Below are 21,648 nucleotides of genomic sequence, written 5' to 3' on the forward strand. Positions count from 1 at the left end.
TCTCTCTCTCTCTCTCTCTCTCAATTTTCAATTTAAATGTAGGTGTGCTTTATTGGCATGACAAAAACTGTACATTTGTATTGCCAAAGCAGTTGCAGCTGGGCTGCTTACAAATAGTGCACATATGATTTAACAGAAAGAAAAAGAATAATAGTAATAGTAATAATAAAAATATATGAAAAGTATTAAGTGAAAGTGACATGTAGTGCATGTAGGGCAAAATGAATTAGTTTATGTAAGTGTATAAGTCAGAAATACAATAAAATAAGATAAAGTATTAGATTTACAGAGGCAAAATATACATCTAAGTAATATAATAGAGTAATATGGCATAACATAATCTACATGTGCTGGAAACATCAGATCAGGGCAGGTTGAGTGTTTTCTCTTCTATCATGGCATACATATTGAGCAGCAAACACACAGCAGTTCTTGTGTTCTCTGAACAGATACAACAGTTTCTCGTGGTTTGAAAGAGTTTTAAATGTCTGATGGATCGGCTGTGTTTGATCATTGAACACTGTCCGTATGTCTGTGTATTTGGAGCATTCTGTGAGGAAGTGCAGTTCTGTTTCCATCTGATTCAGATCACAGTATGAACACAATCTCTGTTTTTCTGTGTCTGCCCGTCTCTATCATCAGCTTGTGTCCGCTGAGTCTGTATCTGGTCAGCGTGCTTCTCAGTTTCTTATCTGACACTGTGTACAGATACTCTGCCATACTGTACTCTCTCTTTAGGCCAAATAGCATTGCATTTTACTCTGTTGTTGTGTTTGGGTTTGCCAGTGAGTGATGTAATTCTGTTTGATTTGTGCAGTAATCTGACTGATTCTGATGTTGTGATTCAGAGCATCAGTAGATGTTAGTGATGTCTGATTGTCTGAGGGTACTTTTGAAGGGGTTTAATTTTGAATACTAATTATTTTACGTTCAGTCGTCATTAGTTTATGATTTATTCTGCAGTATCGTTTAAAGCATGGCCATATTGCTAATGTAGGTGTAATATGATGAAAAGCCATTAAAATGAGCAATTGACTGAATGCAGCTTTGTAGCAAAAGGTTTTTCAAATGTATAATTTCATAAAATAATAGCTGAATTCAAAATAACATTCTACCATAATACTCTTACTATTTATGCCATGTAAAATAAGACCTAAATAGTAAGTATGCTGAGTTAAAGGCTTTGCTCAAGCCCTGCCGCATACTACTATTATTATAGACACTAAATCCCACGACGGGGGAGTCGTGGCCTAATGGTTAGAGAGTCGGACTCCCAATCGAAGGGTTTAGTGAGTTCGAGTCTCGGGGCCGGCAGGAATTGTGGGTGGGGGGGAGTGCATGTACAGTTCTCTCTCCCACCTTCAATACCACGACTTAGGTGCCCTTGAGCAAGGCATCGAACCCCCAACTGCTCCCCCGGGCGCCGCAGCATAAAATGGCTGCCCACTGCTCCGGGTGTGTGTTTCACAGTGTGGTGTGTGTGTTCACTGCTCTGTGTGTGTGCACTTCGGATGGGTTAAATGCAGAGCACTAATTCTGAGTATGGGTCACCATACGTGAAAAAACAAAAAAAAACAAAAACATCCATGAACAAAAACCCCATAAGCCACTATATTTGAGGACCAGCGGTTAAAGGTTGCTTTATCCGGGAACAAATGTTTGATTTCGGACGCATTACATCAGAAAGTTTAACTGCAGTGAACAGTTTTGCACGATTGATTTCGTGATACTGGCTTGAACTGCTTAAAATAATTAATAACCCTCCGTCAGTTTGAGTTGTGCCTCGTAACTGAACTCTGATTGCATGTGTATATAAACGTGTAATGTTTGGAATAGCACACGTGTTATTTATTTCAGTAGTCCTCTGTGTAAATTATAGCAGACTAGATAACGCCACAGTGACAGAGAGCAGAACGCTTTATATTCCGTTGTTCTGAACGTCACAGCAGTGCTGTTCCTGTGGGCAGGCCCGTGTATCTTTCCGATCAGTGATTGGGCAGAATGGAGGGGCGTCTCTAAACCTTCGATCCTCATTGGTCATCCCGCTCTGAATCGGGATCTCTTATTGGCTACTGTATCTGTCGCTCAGTGGATTCATGCGCAGTGCTGAAGGGAGGAGTAAACAGCAGTGAGTCAGGGCTAACAGGCTAGTGTTCGCTATAGGTGAGTACATATATTATCTGCGATAAACTCACATTTCCAACGGATTTTGTCCATATTATTCTCGTGATCCGTTGCGTATTTAATGCTAGCTGTGATTATGTTAACCGCACGGTTCGTGTGTGCGTTGAGTGTGTTTAATCGAGCACGTTAAGTTAGCCGAGGCCTGCTGCGGCTCGTGCCTGCGCGGGAAAGTCTCATATAAGTGCACGTGCACATGTGCAGTTGCAGAAATAAATCGCAGAGCAGCTCATAAAAACTCACATCGCGGCAGATTAGCGATAGAATTGAGTGTTCTGTTAAGTTTTTGCGTGAAAATGCAAGATGAGGCCCAGTGCTGAGGTTCTAAGGCTGCGGAGCATTTACACGTGTGACTTTCCTTCAATCATGTGTCATTTAACCCCTGTACATCTCTTAAACACATTTGTTAATCAGGCTAATTTCATACTGTGTTCGTGCATCCCTGATGAGAGCAATTTCTCTTATAGTCTGCATCTCCGTGGCCGATAATAAATGACCTGACGATTTAGTAACTGTTACTGGTGTTAAACCAGCATGTAGTAGTTTTGGTTTTCATGAAACCTGTTTTTAAATACAGTTATGAGTGTTCATAGTTGTTTCCAGTGAGAACCCTGTTAATTGTGTTAGATTTGTTAGCCTTTAGCAGTAGCCTTGGTGCTAGGACCATGTGTGCAGTGTGCCATGTGCCATCATTAACAGTAACGTAGATCCCTTACTTGAGATTAAAAAGTGTTTGATTTTGTTTCTTTGAATTCTTTCCACTTAAATAATCAAGTTTTTACAGAGTTATCCTAGAAAGATGGTGTCTGGCGTGAATTTTCATTGAAAGGGGATTTTTGAGGAGTGAATGAAAACTTTTGTGTTCGAGTGAATGAAACCCTTGCTTAATTGTCATAAAAAATATCACAATGAAAATAAAACTGAACAAGACACCCTATGTAAAGTTATTTGGTAATGTTAGTCTTTACACCATATTTGAACATCGTGACCAATTTTGGGGAGTAACTAGAAACATGTAACAAAGTTACATAATTTAATTACAAAATAAGTGTAACTGTAATCTGTTGCATATACTGAGATTTCTTTCCCAAATTGCAGTGTCTGCTCTAAAATATTAGACCCCAGTGTTTCAAGAGTTTAGGACACCGAATAAGACACGTGCTTATTTGATAACTGTTTTATTTCCTATTTGGGTTTGTTTGTTTGTAAGCTATTAAACTAGATCTTGTTATGATTTTAAATCGGTATTTAACCTCAGAACGATCTCAAGGTAAAAAGTGGTGCTAAAGTCTGATGTTGTGGTGGCTGTGCTCTAAAATTAAGTGGTTATAATCTTAATTCAAGTGATGATGGGTTTTGAAAGCGTGACTGTTATCAGTGTTGAGTACTTCTGTAAGGTTACTCTAGCCTGTTTTAACTATTTCAAAATGATTAACAGTTGAAAACATTTATTAGAAATTTAGAAAGTTATCAAATGTGATCAGTTACATTTCCAAAGAAACCTTCCCAACACTGATTGTAATAAACGTAATGAGATCTTTCACACCTGCAGTGAGCACTCTGTGGTTAGCATGAATGAAATCAGAGTTTGTGGCTTTATCTCCACAGATAATGGACATGAGTACCAGCGAATGCTTTGGATGTGGCCGCTCCGGACACTGGATCAAGAACTGTCCTAATGCCGGGCGAGGTCGTGGCCGGGGCCGTGGACGAGGAAAGGGTAGGGCTTCTCCAGTTATTTAAATAGCACTGCTTCGGGACAGATGCAGTCTAACTAAGTTGCTCTTTCTCTCTGTAGATCTGTTCTGTTACAGGTGTGGAGAGCAGGGACACATTGCGAGAGATTGCGAACAGACTGAGGATGGTAAATGCTCTGTCTCACTACACACGACTTGAGATGTAACGATATTATCAATATCGAAATATCGCGATAGCAAAACTGTGTCGATATCATCGTGGTCACATGACGATATGAAACGCTCTTCCTGGCAAAAAGTGTCATTTTTAAAATATATTTAAACTTCTTATTCTAACAAAAGTTCTTTAAAGTTGTGTTTTAAGGCCATTACGGTTTGGCACAGTATCTGTCAAACAAACTAAAACTGAAAGCACAATATGCTTATTCCCTTCATCAAGTCTGGTTTCGCTGCATGTTTCAAAACGAAGCGCACTCTTCGTTCAGATGATCAGCTCATGATCTTGTGTTTTCCGTGCCTTAGAACGGCTTCGTTCACACTGAATGAATGCACTGAACTCGTTTATTGCATTGCTGTGAGTTTAGCACGTGTTTGGGAACACAGTGGCCACCAGTTAGGCTTTATTTTCATGGCAGATAATTATAGCATTTCACTAGAATTGTAGTGATATGCGTTTTTGTAAGCCTGTTTTCACTGAAACTGAAGTTTTCCTTAAAAATAAAAGCTCTACTGCCCTTTCCGGCAAAATAAAAGCTTAAAAGTTCAGTATGAATTGCTGGCAGCTAGTGGTTTAAATGCAGTCCAAATTAACAGCATGTTTTTTTTTTGTTGTTTTTTTTTTTGTAAAATTACTGATTAAAATGTCGAATAAACGCAACTCGTTTTTTTTTTTTTTTTTTTTTTTTTTTTTTTTACACCAACAATATACTATAGGCATACTACTTACAGAAATAAGTTGATTTTTCAAACTTGATGTGCTGTTGTGGTGGGCCAGTTTCAGTTCGCATGTTTGCGTATTGCCTTTCTTGTCCTCACTCAATTTAAAGTGCTCCCACACAGTTGAGGTCTTCAGCATGTGTTTTCTCTTCCAGATGAAATGAATCATGACGTTCTCTCATGGGTGATTCATATTCAAGCAAATCAGAGCCGTTTCGCGGGGGATGCCAGGGGTTCGAAAAAAAAAATATATATTTGAATCTCAAAACTGAAAATCGAATGCCAACCCACCGAACGAATAATAGAATATTCTGGTCCAGCCCTACCTAGTTACAGCTCTTAATTTTGAATTCTCAAAGCACATTAGATAGGATAATTTAACTTGAAAATGTACAAAATTATTATTATTTCTTTTTTCGATTCTTTAATTTTTTTTTAAATGTGTGTGTGTGTGTGTATATTGTATCATGATATTTTGGTATCGTTACATCCCTAGTAAGAACTATCTAATCTTGTTCAGTTGGTACTCTGTCTACACTGTTGGTTAATGATTTTTTTCTGCTTCAAATACAGCATGCTACAATTGCCACAGGAGTGGCCATATTTCCAGAGACTGTAAAGAACCCAAAAAGGAGAGAGAGCAGTGTTGCTACAACTGCGGCAAAGCCGGTCACGTGGCACGTGACTGTGACCACGGCAACGAGCAGAAGTGCTACTCCTGCGGGGGGTTCGGACACATCCAGAAGCTATGTGACAAGGTGAAATGTTACCGGTAAGTGCCATTGTTTACCCAAAAATAAAATATTTAATAATAATGTCCAGCTAGGCATATAAAGTTCTTTTGTGTGTTGTATCCAAACTCAATGCACCATGTGAGTGTGTGCTACAGATCTTATGGACTTTAACTTTTATAACTTTATGATAGTAAGTGATGAGGTTTATTAGAGCTGCATGATTAATCGTTAAAAGATCGCGAGTCATTCATATCACAGAAATACTGGGATAAAAGTTAATAGTTTGGATATAAACATTGATGTTTATGGTAGCAATCATAATAGAGCAAATCACCTTTTTAAAGTTAGTCACTTTCTGTGACAAGTGACTTAAAATGTTTGTCATTGAATCATTAATTCGAGATTTGTTCAAAAACGCTGATTTATTCAGTAATGAAACTAATGAAGTGAAGTATTTATGATTGAGTCACTGAATTCATTCAAACGCATTTTTCATAATTTTAATATTAGAAATTGGTTTATTAAATATTATTTTAGTACATATTATGTATTCATGTATATGTGTGTATATATATATGTATTAAATCTGGACTACAACATGTCCTAGATATTGTTTGATTCGTTATTGTTCGGTCACACTTTAAATTAGGGCTTCATTAGTTAACATTAGTTAATTCATTAGTTAACACAAACTGCCAGTGAAAAACATTTATTTATCTGAGGTAATACCAATGTTTAATAACACATTGTTAAAATTAAAAGTTGCAACTGTGTTATTTTTTTAAACAAAGATTAATAACTTCTATAGTGAATGTAGCCATTGCTCATTGTGAATGTTCATGCATTAACAACGGTTAACTAACAGTGGTGTATAAAGTACTTGAAAGCCATACTCAAGCAGAAGTACAGATATCTTAACAGAAAATGACTTTGATAGAAGTTGAAGTCACCGTTTAGAATATTACTTGAGTAAAAGTCTGTGATATTTATTGTACTTAAGTACGAAAAGTATTTTTTTTAAATATTGAACGTACTTTAGTATTGAAAAATGTTCATACACACCTTGAGAGACAAGATTGTGTTCAGTTTTAACTCTTTCTTCCATTTTGTATTTTTGGGTAAGAATAAGAAGCACTTCAACCAGTACTTAGTGTCTTTCATTCCAGCACAAGAAAACATTTCAAGAATCAGCATCTGAAATAGCATTTAGATGTATTTACACAGTTTATGTATCTCAGAGGGGACATGGATGTATTTAACGTACAGTTACAGATGCAGAAATAGCATAAAATGTTTTGTTTTTAACATAAAACGTTGAATACTGATATTTAAAATAATTTAAAACATTAAAAAAAAATTGTTGAAATGTGAAATTAAGACTGCCAGTATGTGGCAGCAGATGACTGTTAATGAGTGAGTCATTGAGATTCAACCGATTCATTCAGAAACAAAGCATTTGACTGTGTTAATGAGTGAATCACTGAATCATCTTTTCAACCAATTCGTGCAAAAAGCTGATTTATTCAATAAGTAAACACCGTCCATTGCTCAGAGACGCAAAACAGTGCTATGATCTTTGTTTGGAACTATTTTCTTTGGCAAAATTGAGCAAAAACAATCATTTCATACAAGTTCAGTAAAGACATTTTAGACATAATATTGCTTATTACATTTATCATGCTGATATCTGCAGAATTTTTTTTATCTTTGTGTGATATAGATTAAGTTAACTATATTAAATTATGTAAATATAAAAAGCATATAGAAGCATTTTTGCCGTTTACAATTTAGAATGCCTTAAATTTTGAGTTTTAATAGACTTTAATAAACCTGCTTTCCTGCAGTCCGTGTTCTTCTGACTTCTGACTATTTTGTAGAAAGTAAAGAATATGCTTTTGGGAAATGTATCGGAGTAAATATTAAGTATTATTACTATAGAAGTAGGGCTGGGTAAAAAATATCTCTAATAATAGATTATCATTTTTACGGAACAATATTGATTCTTAAATCCCAAGAATCGATTAGTGTAGCCTGTATTCAGTTAATGGACAGAACGTTGAAGGGCACTTCCCATCCAATATATCGCAATAAGCATTGTGCTTTGGTACTTTTAATATGAAACAAAGTTTCAGAATTTAAATTCTGTCCATTGTATTGCAGTATTCAAACAATAAATGCCCTTTTGGCACTGTTTAATCTGGAGTGACAGATCACTGTCTCAGTTCAACAGACACGGCAGCACGAAGCGCACGTGAATTAATCATCTCCTCCACATTAATACCAGTCTCAGCACAAAATAAACATGAGTCATGACTAAACATCCGAAGGTAAGTTAAAAGAAAGGGTACAACTTTACAAGCCGTATCCTGTATCATGTAATCGCTCAATCAGTGTTTCAGCTGCGCAAAAAGTCAATATAACGGCTTGTAAACAATGTCACGTAACTTCACATTTACCTCAGAAAAACATATTTGGTGACCATAAACTCATTAGTCAGAAAAATAAACTGTAGGGAGGGGCGTTTTGCTAAATATATGCACCATATAACATATTTTTAGAAATCTTACTGTTCTTCAATGTTTAATTTGTTTGAATAAATCCATCAAGTTTTATGACAGCCATCATTGTTTATATTTCAAAAAAACTAACTGAATTAGAAATATTATGTAATTGTAACTTTATTATTTTAAAAACTTTAAGTGTAATTTTAACAAATCAGTCCATTAACCTTCAATATTATAGTAATGTACCAACTGAGTCTCATGTAGGCTATATTTTACAGCATTAATTGAGATTTTTTTTCCTTGAGAAAATTTGGGATGTACTGTACCTGATATATATCCAAAATAATCGATATTGAATTGAATCTAATTGAAGTAATCGAATTGAATCGCAAGCTTGTGAATGAGAATTGAATCGAATCGTGAAATTTGTGTCAAAACCCAGCCCTATATAGAAGTATTACTTTGTTACATTACACCACTGTTAACTAATGAGATCTTATTGTAAAGTGATACCTATTGGAATTTAATCAACCGCGATAAAAGCATTATCAGTTAATCGCAACATGAAAATTTGATACCCGCATATCCCTAAAAAAATATAAATAAATAAATAAATATATATATTCTAATAATTCATAAAAAAAAAAAAAAAAGAAAACATTAAAATTACTCAGTACTTAAATGTATAATTACAATTAACTACATGTACTTACTATATGGTTATTGGGGTTTGGCTTAGGGTTACTTGCATGTAATTATGCATAAATAATTATTATAATAGTAAGTACAGTTAACGTATAACAAGGACACCTTAAAATAAAGTGTTACCTAAATGACTACTACCATTACGACAGTGAGGTACAGAGCAGAATGCTTTGAATTGAGCGGGAAACTAAAATGCGTGTTTGTTTGCAGGTGTGGCGAGATTGGTCACGTGGCAGTGCAGTGCAGCAAGGCAACTGAGGTGAACTGCTACAACTGTGGCAAGACCGGTCACCTGGCGAGAGAATGCACCATTGAAGCGTCTGCGTAACTTCTTTCCTCTGTCGCCCCTCCTTTCCTGATTGATGGTTGTTTCTCTTCTCTGAATCCTCTTCATTGGCCAAAGGCTGGCAAACAGAGGCCTTTCCCAGGCCAGTGAGCAGCTTTGAGTTTTGTTTTTCCTTTATGAAGAAAAGGGGTAAAAAAAAAATCATAATGCGTTAAAAATAAAATGTTGATTTAGGTAGAGGTGATATGAATGATGCTTTGTTAAGGGACCCCTTTCCATGCCACTGGTGAAAAGATCCATTACTGGGACATCCCGCGCCACAGGGAACCTCTGGGCTCACGAAAGTGAACCTTAGATCATGTAAGAGAGCAGTCAGGCGAAGGCTCAATTCTGGTGTTTTGTTTTCTTTTGTTTTGTGGATATACGGAGAAAAAAAGCAGGCTTAAGAAAGACCATTTCCATCACAGGAAGTCCATTATGATCTGGTGCCCACTAGCAGCTCACAGCAAAGTGTGTGTGTCTCCTAAGGAAATATGTTATAATGGTATATTTGAATTAATTTGACTTCCAGAAATCATACAATTAGATTTTTCTTTTTTGTATTTTTATTTTGTTTATTTTTTTTTCTTCATGTTTGCAGGTTCAGCAAACACTGCTTGTTAATGCAGAACATTACAGAGTCATTTTAGTCCTTTCTACCTTAAATTATCCAGTACAATAGAGAGACATGAAATTAGCAACAATTTGCAAACAAAAAAAGAATGTTTTCACAGAAATCAGATATTTTTGTACAATATCACTTGGACTACTGTAAGAATATCATTGCTTGTACTCAGTTTTTAAGTCGGAAGGAAATTGCAACTTAAGTCCTAGAACATAGATATGTAATTTTAAGCTGTCAATAAAGTTGGAGGAGGATGAGGAATCTGCCTGTGTTCATGATTTTTATTAAAAATGAAATGGTTGACTTCCGCTCCACATGGGCATTTGCCAATAATTGGGGCAGAAATTTGGAAAGAAACGTTTTTCTTCCACAAGTGTATTTATTTAAAAAAAAAAAAAAAAAAAAAAAAACAATTGTTCACTAGTCAATGATATGAGCAGCTACATCATACACAATTGGCCCATTCAGTAGTTAACATGTACTGAAAAGTTTAATTGTATAGCAAATTCATGCCATTTCATCTGCTCTGTCATCCAGCAATTAGAAATGTATTTCAGCTGTGTAATTTCCAGTCGTTATTGCAGTTTTTCTTTGTAAAGAAAACATTTTATGACAATGTTAAATGATTAGAACTTTTTTTTAAATGAGATCTTAATGATTACATTCATAAAATTTTTAAATATTAAATAATGAATTTTGTAATAAGTAAGTGAAAATGCAGTAGATATCTAAACTTCCAGCAGAAAAAAAAAATAATACTTATGAGCTGTGCTTTGGCATTTCTCTGTGCCATTATTGCAGGGAGTAGTGAAACTACTGAATTAAAAAGTTCTTGTGTCTGCAGAGGCAGGGGTGTTGGACTGGGGGTAAAACCAGTACTGATTACCAGGGCCCCAAAGGAAGAGAGGGCCCTTGAAAAGTCTGGAATATATTTTATTTTACCTGGATATTTTAATGGGGGCCCATCAGGACTGCCTATGCATAGGGCCCGGGATCTTGTGCAGTGCCCCTGTGCAGAGGTATTTAGCCACTAGATGCCGGCGCCCTTATTCACAAAACATGTGAAGGCTAAAAGTAGCTCATAACTCACCGATTTAGGAGATAAAAATAAAATAATAGTTCTATTTACAGTCCTAAATTTAGGACTCCTGAATTTTTGCCCTAAGAGTATTTCACAAAGCATTTTAGCGCTAAAACTAGCTCATAAAGATTAGGAGTAGTGAAGAGTCACTAAGACCGAACCACAAACTATCCTAAGATGGCCGTTGCCGGCAATCTGGCTCAGAATGTGAACATTTTAGAAACATTTGACGATAATGAGCTTAAGGTATTGCCTTTTTTTTTTTTTTTTTTTTTTTTTTTTTGTGAGTTGGGAGGTTATCCAAATTTTCCTTTGATTATATCCTTGTTTTCATTAACCAGTTAGGCAAGAAGTAACAGCTATTCTTGCGTCCAGTTTGGTTTTCGTTTATGTTTGCATGTCTTACTGTCAGCCATGATTATTCTACTCTGTTAATTAAAAGTCTGTTTATATGCATATCTGCTAATTGTTACGAGAAGCATACATGTAGGAGGTTGACAGTTAGCTAAACATACTTAGAGACACTTAGCCTGTATTTTAAAATCTTTATTTGAATGTGGCAATTAACATTTTTATTTTTTAACCTTTATTTGAACATGGCAACATAATATTGCGCTCTACAATATTTCTATGAATAAATCTCTAACAGAGACTATCAGCCAATCACTGTGTGCATAGTTAGTAAGCATGCGGACATAGTTTGTCTCAGCAGCTTTGTGAACAGGTTTTAAGAGAAAACTCTTAGCTAAAAACATTTACTGATATTTAGGAGAACTCTTAGTGGTAAGATAAAATGTTTTGTGAATATGGGCCCAGAATTACTCTGTAGAGACAGGAGAGAGAAAATCAAAAAGAGGGGGTACAAAACTACAACAGTACCTAGATTCCTTACTGGCACTTTCAGCTGCATGTGAGTTCAGACACATGGCAGAGCAAATGCTATGCAAGCAGCTGGTGGAAGTGAGTGGCCAGGTCACATTTTTGCTGGAACTGGATCTCAGCTCTAAATATGAGGTCTGGAAACTTTTACATAAAAGGAGTCGGGGATTATATTAGATACATCACAGGTATGGGCTGAACAGAGTCATGACAATGAAACACCCGCTGCAGGACTAAAAGATAAAGGCCTGTGGAAAACCTGTTTCAGCAGCAATTATGTTCATGTTACTGAGCCAACACAGCCACCTGGCTAATAAGCCAGCATGTCCTTCAGCTCCAGCTGTATGCCATTCCTGTGGGAAAACAGAACATTCAGCAAACGTCTGACATTCATCTCCAGAGAAACAGGTGCATCAAACCAAATTCTTTGTTGCATGCAAATTAAAACACGATGGACATTTTAAAGCAGTAGTAAGTTACAAGTCATCTAGTGTTTATTATCAACTGCATTGCATTATCTTTGTCAATTGGCAGGTTTAATCTGAACCCACGGAAATATAAAACCTTGTCAGCGCAACAGTGAAAACCAGTTCCATGATGATATCTCCAAAACTGTAGCATGTACATGTGCTGATCTTGAGATTGATATGACACCTCTTCATTTATAACTACAAAGTTATAATATGGTAATATGGGTGAAAATATTCCCATAAGAATTGGGACACCATAGTAATACCGTTACACGTCATCATACAGTATGTCATCCAGCTCCTACAATAAACACACCTATACTGGTGTGCATTAGACCCTTACCATTCTATATTAATGGGGAAGTCGATACCACGACTGAGGTGCCCTTGAGCAAGGCACTGAACCCCCAACTGCTCCCCGGGCGCCGCAGCATAAATGGCTGCCCACTGCTCCGGGTGTGTGTTCACGGTGTGTGTGTGTTCACTGCTGTGTGTGTGTGCACTTTGGATGGGTTAAATGCAGAGCACAAATTCTGAGTATGGGTCACCATACTTGGCTGTATGTCATGTCACTTTCACTTTTTATTGCGCTGCTTACTGACATGCACACACACACACACACACATATATAAAATATAAAATATTTATTAATGCCAAAAAAAAAGAGCTTACATTTATGTGTATTTTTGTTCACTCAGGCAGCCATGTTGCCACTAGGCATGGGCCGATTACCGGTTTCGAGGTGTACCGCGATTTGATAATGTCACGGTTTCAAAACCACTAATATTTTCCATTATACCGTTCCTGGGGTATGCACTGTTTTCCATGTCTCCTCAGAGACTGAAAGAGTAGGAATCCCTCAAGCTGAGTGCAGTGTAGAGAGTAACACTGACCCCTCCTCCTCCTGTTGGTGCGAGCGAGCGGTCAGTCACGTGTGTGTAGGATGGCCGAACTTAAGGCCCGGGTACACTTCACATTAGCCCCGTTTCCACTGCCAAAAGCGGGCGTGCTAGTGCGTGCCAGGGCCAGTCACGTTTCCACTTCCGGGGCTTGATCGTGCCTCCTCGGTGCTTCCTCGGGGCCAACGGCCCGGGTTTTTTGGCCCGACGAAAACCTTGGGCCAAAGCGGGCCAGCTGGGGCTAGAGGAGTGGTTATGAACGAAGGCGGAGTTTCTCCGCATCTGGAGAGCGTCAGCGCCGCGGATCATTTCATAAAGCTAACAGCTATAACACCAGCATTAAACACTTTTTTTTTTAAATAAGTTGAGCTCAAAACTCACTTTCAGTCAGCAGCGAGTGTTTGAAATAACTTGATCCGATGTGGATTATAATCATCATACGAGGCAGAAATATTTATAAGCGATGCAAAAGACTGCACGATCGCCATTAATGTTACCATAGTAAACATGATAAATGTGACCATTTCACTGTTCATGATACACAAACTATTGGAAGAAAATCCTCAATATTGATTTGGAGGTTTATATGAATCTGTTTCTGAGGGGAGCTTACTGTCTTCTGAAAAGTTTATGTGGTATAATTTCACAAAGCTTGTCAGAACATTCTGTTTTTGCTTCAAATTGGGTTATTCAATCAAATTATGTGTATGATTATTATTATATAACTAAATGATATGAAATGATATAAATTATATGTATATGAATTATATAACTAAAATTAAATAACTGTAATTTAGGTTAAATAAAGATGTCAGTCTTTATTTTTTTATTTTTAGGAAACAAATCAAAGAAAAAAATAAACTAATTCTGCTGTTTCTAATATTCTGTATGTTCCTCAAAAACAAAATATATTGTGTCCAGCGAAAAAAAAAAAAACATTTTACCCAGTCATTTAAAAATAACACATTTCAGAGTTGTAACAACAATACCGTGATACAATGAAACCGTGATATTTTTGCTTAAGGTTATCATACCGTCAAAAACTCATACCGGCCCATGCCTAGTTGCCACTGTAGCCGGTTCAAGCTGAGATAATTCATACCCCTTCGTTTGAAGTGTGGTCCTGAAAAATCTTCGTTTGAAGGGCTATCTGGCCCTTCCCCTTACCCCTACCCCTCGAACCAAAATAGAATTGAAACCCCTTCATGTGAAGGCATCAAACGGAGGGGTAGGAAAAAAGGGGTGTCAAAATTCTAAGAATGACGTAATTTTGCTCTTATTAGATTTAAGAATAAGAGTAATTCATAAAGGTTCCTAAGTGTTAAGACTAGCCCTGCATTCCATTCGGAAGGGCACATCCCTATGCCCTAATCCCTTCAAAGGGTTTACCCTCCAGAGTGAGAGCTGCAAAGGGTTGAAGGGTGTAGGGCAGTGCTTCCCAAACCTGTCCTGGAGGACCCCCTGCCCTGCACATTTTGTATGTCTCCCTAATCAGACACACCCAGTTTAGTTCTTGCAGTCTCTACTAATGAGCTGATGAGTCGAATCAGGTGTGTTAGATAAGGGAGACATACAAAAAGTGCAGGGCAGGGGGGCCTCCAGGACAGGTTTGGGAAGCACTGGTGTAGGGGACCAAACAACTGTTTCTTGAAGTGGCCTTCTGCGTCATCATCATGTGCCCACATGGAGGCACTGTAATCATGCAAAGAATCTGCGCAAACGATCATGGGAGCCCGAAGTGTCCATCAGTTGTACCCTTCGAAATCCTTCATTCCGAAGGACCCTTTGAAGTGGCCAGTTTTGAGCACTTCGGTTTGGAACGACCCTTCAATATGGCGGCCATGTTTGTATATTTATATTTATATTTATATAGATCAGTGAACTTGCCTTTATGACGTCATGGGAGAATCTCGGAATGTAGATAACGTAGAAATTGTAGAAATTGATTTCGTTGCTAGGTTTTTGGGAAAAAAGTCTCTAAAGGGATGAGGAAGTCACTAAATCTAGTGACAAAATCACTAAATTGGCACACTGACTACATCATAAGTTACAGTATTTACATTCCGTTGGTCTTGTTTTTGCATGTGTTCAAAATTTTTATTGTATGACAGCATGGCCAAAAATTTTGTACAATTAACGATCTTGTACAATTTATTATATATATATATTATGGGTGAAGATGTCAGATTTCCAAGGCCAGACATCCTTTTTGGCCACTACTATATGGCAGTCTATTGACTTTCCAACTAACCGCCAAACCATGTTGCAAAAACAAGCCACTTTTGTGAGAATTGTGGCCTTTCCTGGAGTTATTGTAGCCATTAATGGAACTCATGTTCACATGTTCTCCAACTGTAAACGAGGAGACATACCATCAAACAAAGCATCAGTAATAATTTGTGATAATTTTGCACAGTGCAAAGCATTAAAAAATACTTTTAAATATTAAAATATTTCAGTATCTTAATTAAATGATTTTAATGTAGTTACATTGATTTGTGTTGTGCTGCTTTGACTTTACATGCAGGCTCACTATAGGCTGATTCAGAGGTCGAGGTCGGCCATTTTGTGTTGACATCTTTGTAGTCCTTAGATCACAACACTTAAGTGTCACCTCAGTCAACACTTAAGAATCGGTCTTATACTTTACTGAAAGTTGCTTTTAGCATCTTTATTAAAGTCTCCTACTCTTAGAAAAGTCCTACTTTTTACTAAGAAATTTTTGACACTTAAGTCAAAGCTTAAGACTATATTTAAGAGCATTTCTGAGAAGGTTTATACATATGGGCCCAGGTGTAAATGTACCCTCAGATGCATTTAGGATAATTTACAATGCAATCACTCAATACCATTTCAGATGGCTAGAAATAAAAGTCTACCCACTTTATGTTTCCAATAAGAGCAGACATGCCTATTTGTAAATTTTATGGGTCTGGCTTCCGGTCTCATTTGTTTCCAGCTATTTTTAATAAAAAAAAGCTTGTTTTGCTGCTTGATATTGCAAATTACCATATATAAAAATCTCAACCATATACAAATATACAACAACAAACGGGGCGAATATATATATATTTATATTACATATTGTCATATGACGTCACGTGTCACTGCTTCCTGTCCAAATGCTCTATCAGATACCACGAGACAACAACAAACGGGGCGAATATACACTCACATGTGATATAATACTACCAAAAAAAATTATAATCCTAACCTTTAACTCCATACCGAAATCCCAGATAGCCAGACAATGAAAATATTATATAATAAAAATTATTTGTGTTTGGGACGCTGTGAGCATGGAGACTGTAATGTACACTGTAAGTTTGAAAACGTTTAGCTTAAATGTTTAATATGAATAAACAGTGCTCATAAACGGCTGCTGAGGTAATATTCTCAAGTGAAGCGAGTTGAGGCTTGGACCCAGAAACAGCACTTCTTACGTCACCACTTAACAACCGAATAATGTTGTGCGCTATCTGTCACACCCACTGAAGGCTCGTGAGTAGATCACACGTGCGCTGATAGCACTGAAGTGAACTAACCCTAGAACCTCCAGAGCAGGTTATCTTCAGAGAGCAAGTTACTATGGTTACTAACATACCCTGAAAGTAACCTTCGATTTTGGAATCAAAAGCTGAGGTTATCCGCTTGCTTATCCTCTCACATACCTGGGTATGTCACATAACCTGCTTTTTGGAATATCCCCTACGTGTCTCCCAGGGTTTGGTGCCAAATGCAAAAAACAAAACTTTTTTTGTGGATTTTCTTGGTCAAAGATAGCTAGTCCTGCTTCTGGGTGGCTTCCTTCCATCCTGCAGAGCTACCATCCAATCCTAATCAAACACATGAAAATATACTTGAAAATAACAGACAGATATGTTGGTACAGGATTGGAGCTGAGGTTTGCAGGAAGTAGTAATGGGCAGTTCGGATTATTTTCACTGACTTTCTCAGTTCGATCTTGTTCATCACAATAGATTTTTATTCAAGCCATTTTGTTCATTTAAGTGGCTTTAAATTTTATACCAGGGGTCACCAGACTTGGTCCTGGAGGGCCGGTGTCCTGCAGAGTTTGATTACGGATGGAGCTAAACTCTGCAGGACACCAGCCTTCCAGGAACAAGTTTGGTGACCCCTGTGTTATACTTTTAACAGCCAAATTCCGCAAACAAATCCACCTACACAATCTAGATCATATTCTGAATAAAGAAATCATTATAATGCAGCTAAAGATAATTTACATGGAATAAAAATAATTACTTTGCCTTTCGAGTCTTTCCTTCATTTGTTATGTGACAAAAGCAAAGAATGATTGTTCATGACCCATCACTTGCAGAAAGGTATCTCAGAAGAAGCTTGGTCGACCAAAATTGTATTAGTCGCTTAGCCGCAGAAAAAAAAAAGAAAAAGAAAAAATCCACAGGCGAAGTCACGCAGTCCGTGACTAACAGATCGTTAACGGCAAGTGAAGTCTATGTGGTAATACAGTACATCATGCAGGACATTCAAATGCTTGCCTATCATTCACTGATTATGACTGAAATTATCTGAAATATGTAAGTATTAGCAACTTTACTTGGTCACTAATGTTTACATAATCTAATGTTAACCTAGAGAAATGTGCGCTGTTCAAGTGTTTGAACAGTAGCTAAATCCATTAAATATGTAAACACCACACATATAAATTACTCCAAAAACAATACCACACTTTTGTAAAATAATAGATGTGGTTTAACCCATTTGTACTCAGGGTTCCCATGGGTCCTTAAAATCCTTGAAAGTTTGTGAATCTGAAAAAAAAAAAAAAAAATTTCAAGACCCTGGAAAGTTTTTGAAAATAACCATACATTGGCACAGGTCCTTAAAAGTGCTTGAATTTATTTTGTGCAAGAAGTTTTTTTGGAAAAAATTCCATATTATTCCCTCTGGTCTGCTAATGTGTTATTTCGCCAACACTTTGTGGCCTATGCTTACTAGCTTGCTTGATTTACATTAGTTACACGCATTTACGCGTTACGTTAAGTGTTTCCCACATGAGGTACTTTGTGTTGTACGTTGCCATGACGTAAGAAGTGAACATATTTCCTCTTTTTTTTCTGGACATGTCCTCTTTTTGGACATAAAAAAGTGCCTCCAATCAGATGATTTCTGAATCGCCCAAAATGTCGGGGATTCGGTTTTTAATTTCTACAGTAGCCAGTGATTGTGTGTGTTTTTATATTAGAGTGCTGCAAGGGACTGTTTTCTTAATCCAGCTCCCACTGAATTTCTGACCATTATTGTCCGCTCCCGTGATTTTTGTGTCCAGTCCTGCCTGCTCCCACAAACATTCAAATATTGCATAATTTTCGCGCATCAGGGAGCATCTATCAATACGCAGAGTATCTCTTTTGAATGAGCACTCGCTGTTCACTTTCACCCCTGTTCACGCGATCATGCACGCTCTGGGTAAAGTAAGATCATATATTTGTCAATAAGCTCAGGATCTGTTGAGCAGCAAATCCTCCAGCATGGTCTATCAGCCATCTTTCTCTCCTCAACACGTGATCAGTCAAATCTGACTCCTGCAGCTTGTGTTGAATGAAGGGTTGCCAGGTCTGCATTTTTTTCCCCTATGGCTACTTTTAAACTGTTAATGGGTTGATTTATGTTTCAAATGTTGCTTAAACATTAACGTTTTGCATTCTGCCTATGATAAAACTGTGGTAGATGTTAAGTTTTGTGAAGGAGGGCCACTGGTAGGAAGCTTTTTAGCTGTGTTTATGATCAATATGCATAATAGTAACTGTATAATATGTATTCTAGGTATGGAAATGACATTTTCAGTTTTGATATTTGGGATATGGTCATTGCACTACTTTGGGCACTACTTTACCCACCAACCAACCACACCCCAGCCTCCCGCCCTGCCCGCACCCACTGTCCTCTTTTTGGAAAACTAAATATGGTCACCCTACAAGACGTTTATGCGTGCACAAAACTACTATGATGGTACCTCAACGTTTCACAGACACACCTTGAAATTAATGTTGAATTGCTTTTCTTGTTAAGATAATGTCAACCCATGAGATAAGAAAAACTTAATGTTGTTGCCGTCGCCGTCATGTAGTATAGACACTGTGTTTTCACTGTAAAAACGAAACTTACTTTGTTTGGCCTTCCAAAAGAGGACGATTTTCCGCTTTGTCCTGCCTAGAGCTGACCCATGCTGGTCGTGAGTAAATATATCAACTTCACGCTGTGGATCGCCGGATCGGCTTTCCAGCCCGGGGTCGTCACGTGGTTGTCGCAAGATCCTTCGTTGAATCCAGCGGCCGCTCCGTTCTCAAGCCCACTCCCACCTCTGCTCACTCTAGGCCTCAGCTCACTCTAGGCCTCCGGCCTCCGCTCACTCAAGGTGACGCTGTTTCATTGAGAAAGCGGAACTACTTTGTTTTGCCTTCCAACAGAGGACATGACTAGAAATCATGTTTATATCAAGTTTATAATGGTTTTTATGTTTATGTCTTTATGTCAGGACATCAAAATATGTTAAGGGGCGTAACATTTCCGTCACACGCTTGAGGCATTCGGCCAATCACAACAAGCACACAAACACACAAGATAGCTGGCCAAACAGACCACACCTCGCTTTTCAGAGCGATGAGCCTTGTAAAAATCGACGCGTTTCAGAAGGCGGGGCATAGATGAGCAACAATAATGTACATTATGTGGAAAATAATGTGTTTTTTTGAACCTTAGAACCACATAAACACATTTCATTACACCAAATACACAAAATAATGTTCTTTTTAGCAGCATCATATGACCCCTTTAAAATTTCTGGTTACTTGAGCCTAAGCTCTTTATAATAAAATCCATCCAAAAGTTAATATCAGATCATTTTAGAATACAGTATAGGATGCACCGAATATTCTTCAGTTTTATGCAAAACAGAAATGCAACAAATAGAATATCAGATCTCTGTCATGGCCAAAAATAAATGCAAAAAAAAAGCTTTTTTACATAGTTGTGTTTGAGACATGAAAACTGTAACAATGTATCTTACAGGATAACACGATTTAACCTCGCTCTCACTTGAAATGTGTCCCCACATCAAGTCCTTGAATTTGAGGGTACTGGACCTGGAAAGTCCTTGAAAGGTCCTTGAATTTGAAGTTAACCAAGGTGTGGGAACCCTGTGTACTGTAATGTATAGGTTTGCTGGAGCTCAAAGCTGTTTGATTGCCTGCATTGTCTTTAGATGTTTTGGTTAAGTGAGGCTGAGGCTGAGGCTTCTGAGGCTGTGTGTAAGGTCAGCGCCTTTAAGGACTGCCCAATAAACGACTACAAAGTACAATGTATCACTGCCTTAGTCTTTTGATGACTGCAGCACCACACAGCATGTTCTCAATAAAGAACCCTGTTAAAGATACCGAAGAGTCTCCTGATCTTCGCTTTTGAGTTTCCAGCAAACAATTGAGACTTAAGAAGCAAGTATCAGTATGTTGTAATTGATGTGAAACCTTTCAGGTAGCCAGTGTACAGTAACAATGATAAAATTAGGATGATATTATAGTTCTGGTTTTCTTAACAGCTGCATTTTGAACCAGCTGAAGCTTGTTTAAGGTGGATGCAGGACCATCGATAACTCCACTGGTTCTGACATCCTCAGCTCCTTCATGTTATGAACACCAAGCTGATGGGGTCATTTTTACAACAAAACATTTATTTATTTATTTATTTATTTTCAGAAAATATTAAATTATAATCATTATAGCCATAAATATAAGAAGAACAATTGTACTGGATACTGATGTAGAACATGGAAAATGAAAACATTTATTTCCAAGTATGTATGACATTTTACATTTTGCAATGCAATGATGCAATGATGTGGTTTCCGAAATGCACAGTATGGAATAAAAAATAAATTAAAAATAAATAAAATTGCAATGATGTGGAAGTTTCAAATTTCAATATTTTATTCAGAATAAAACATAGATGACAAATGTTTAAACTGAGAAAACGTATCATTTTAAGGGAAAAATAAGTTTATTTTAAATTTCATGGCATCAACATATCTCAAAAAAGTTGGGACAAGGCCATGTTTACCACTGTGTGGCATCCCCTCTTCTTTTTATAACAGTCTGCAAACGTCTGGGGACTGTGGAGACAAGCTGCTCAAGTTTAGGAATAGGAATGTTGTCCCATTCTTGTCTAATACAGGCTTCTAGTTGCTCAACTGTCTTAGGTCTTCTTTGTCGCATCTTCCTCTTTATGATGCGCCAAATGTTTTCTCTGGGTGAAAGATCTGGACTGCAGGCTGGCCATTTCAGTACCAGGATCCTTCTTCTACGCAGCCATGATGTTGTAATTGATGCAGTATGTGGTCTGGCATTGTCATGTTGGAAAATGCAAGGTCTTCCCTGAAAGAGACGACGTCTGGATGGGAGCATATGTTGTTCTAGAACTTGGATATACCTTTCAGCATTGATGCTGCCTTTCCAGATGTGTAAGCTGCCCATGCCACACACACTCATGCAACCCCATACCATCAGAGATGCAGGCTTCTGAACTGAGCGCTGATAACAACTTGGATTGTCCTTGTCCTCTTTAGTCCGGATGAC

General features: G+C 37.5%; 1 protein-coding gene across 1 annotated transcript; it reads left to right on the forward strand.

Annotated features, from left to right (window-relative positions):
* The first annotated feature begins 2,014 nt into the window (after positions 1–2,014).
* Positions 2,015–9,968, forward strand: LOC109076741 (cellular nucleic acid-binding protein-like). Its single transcript, XM_019092406.2, has 5 exons — positions 2,015–2,163; positions 3,790–3,901; positions 3,980–4,045; positions 5,388–5,586; positions 8,968–9,968. The coding sequence occupies exons 2-5, from the start codon at positions 3,793–3,795 to the stop codon at positions 9,083–9,085; spliced, it is 492 nt and encodes a 163-aa protein (XP_018947951.1). The 5' UTR covers positions 2,015–2,163; positions 3,790–3,792; the 3' UTR covers positions 9,086–9,968.
* The last annotated feature ends 11,680 nt before the right edge of the window (positions 9,969–21,648 follow it).

This window comes from Cyprinus carpio, chromosome B23 (genome assembly GCF_018340385.1).
Source record: "Cyprinus carpio isolate SPL01 chromosome B23, ASM1834038v1, whole genome shotgun sequence".
Taxonomy (NCBI): Eukaryota; Metazoa; Chordata; class Actinopteri; order Cypriniformes; family Cyprinidae; genus Cyprinus; species Cyprinus carpio.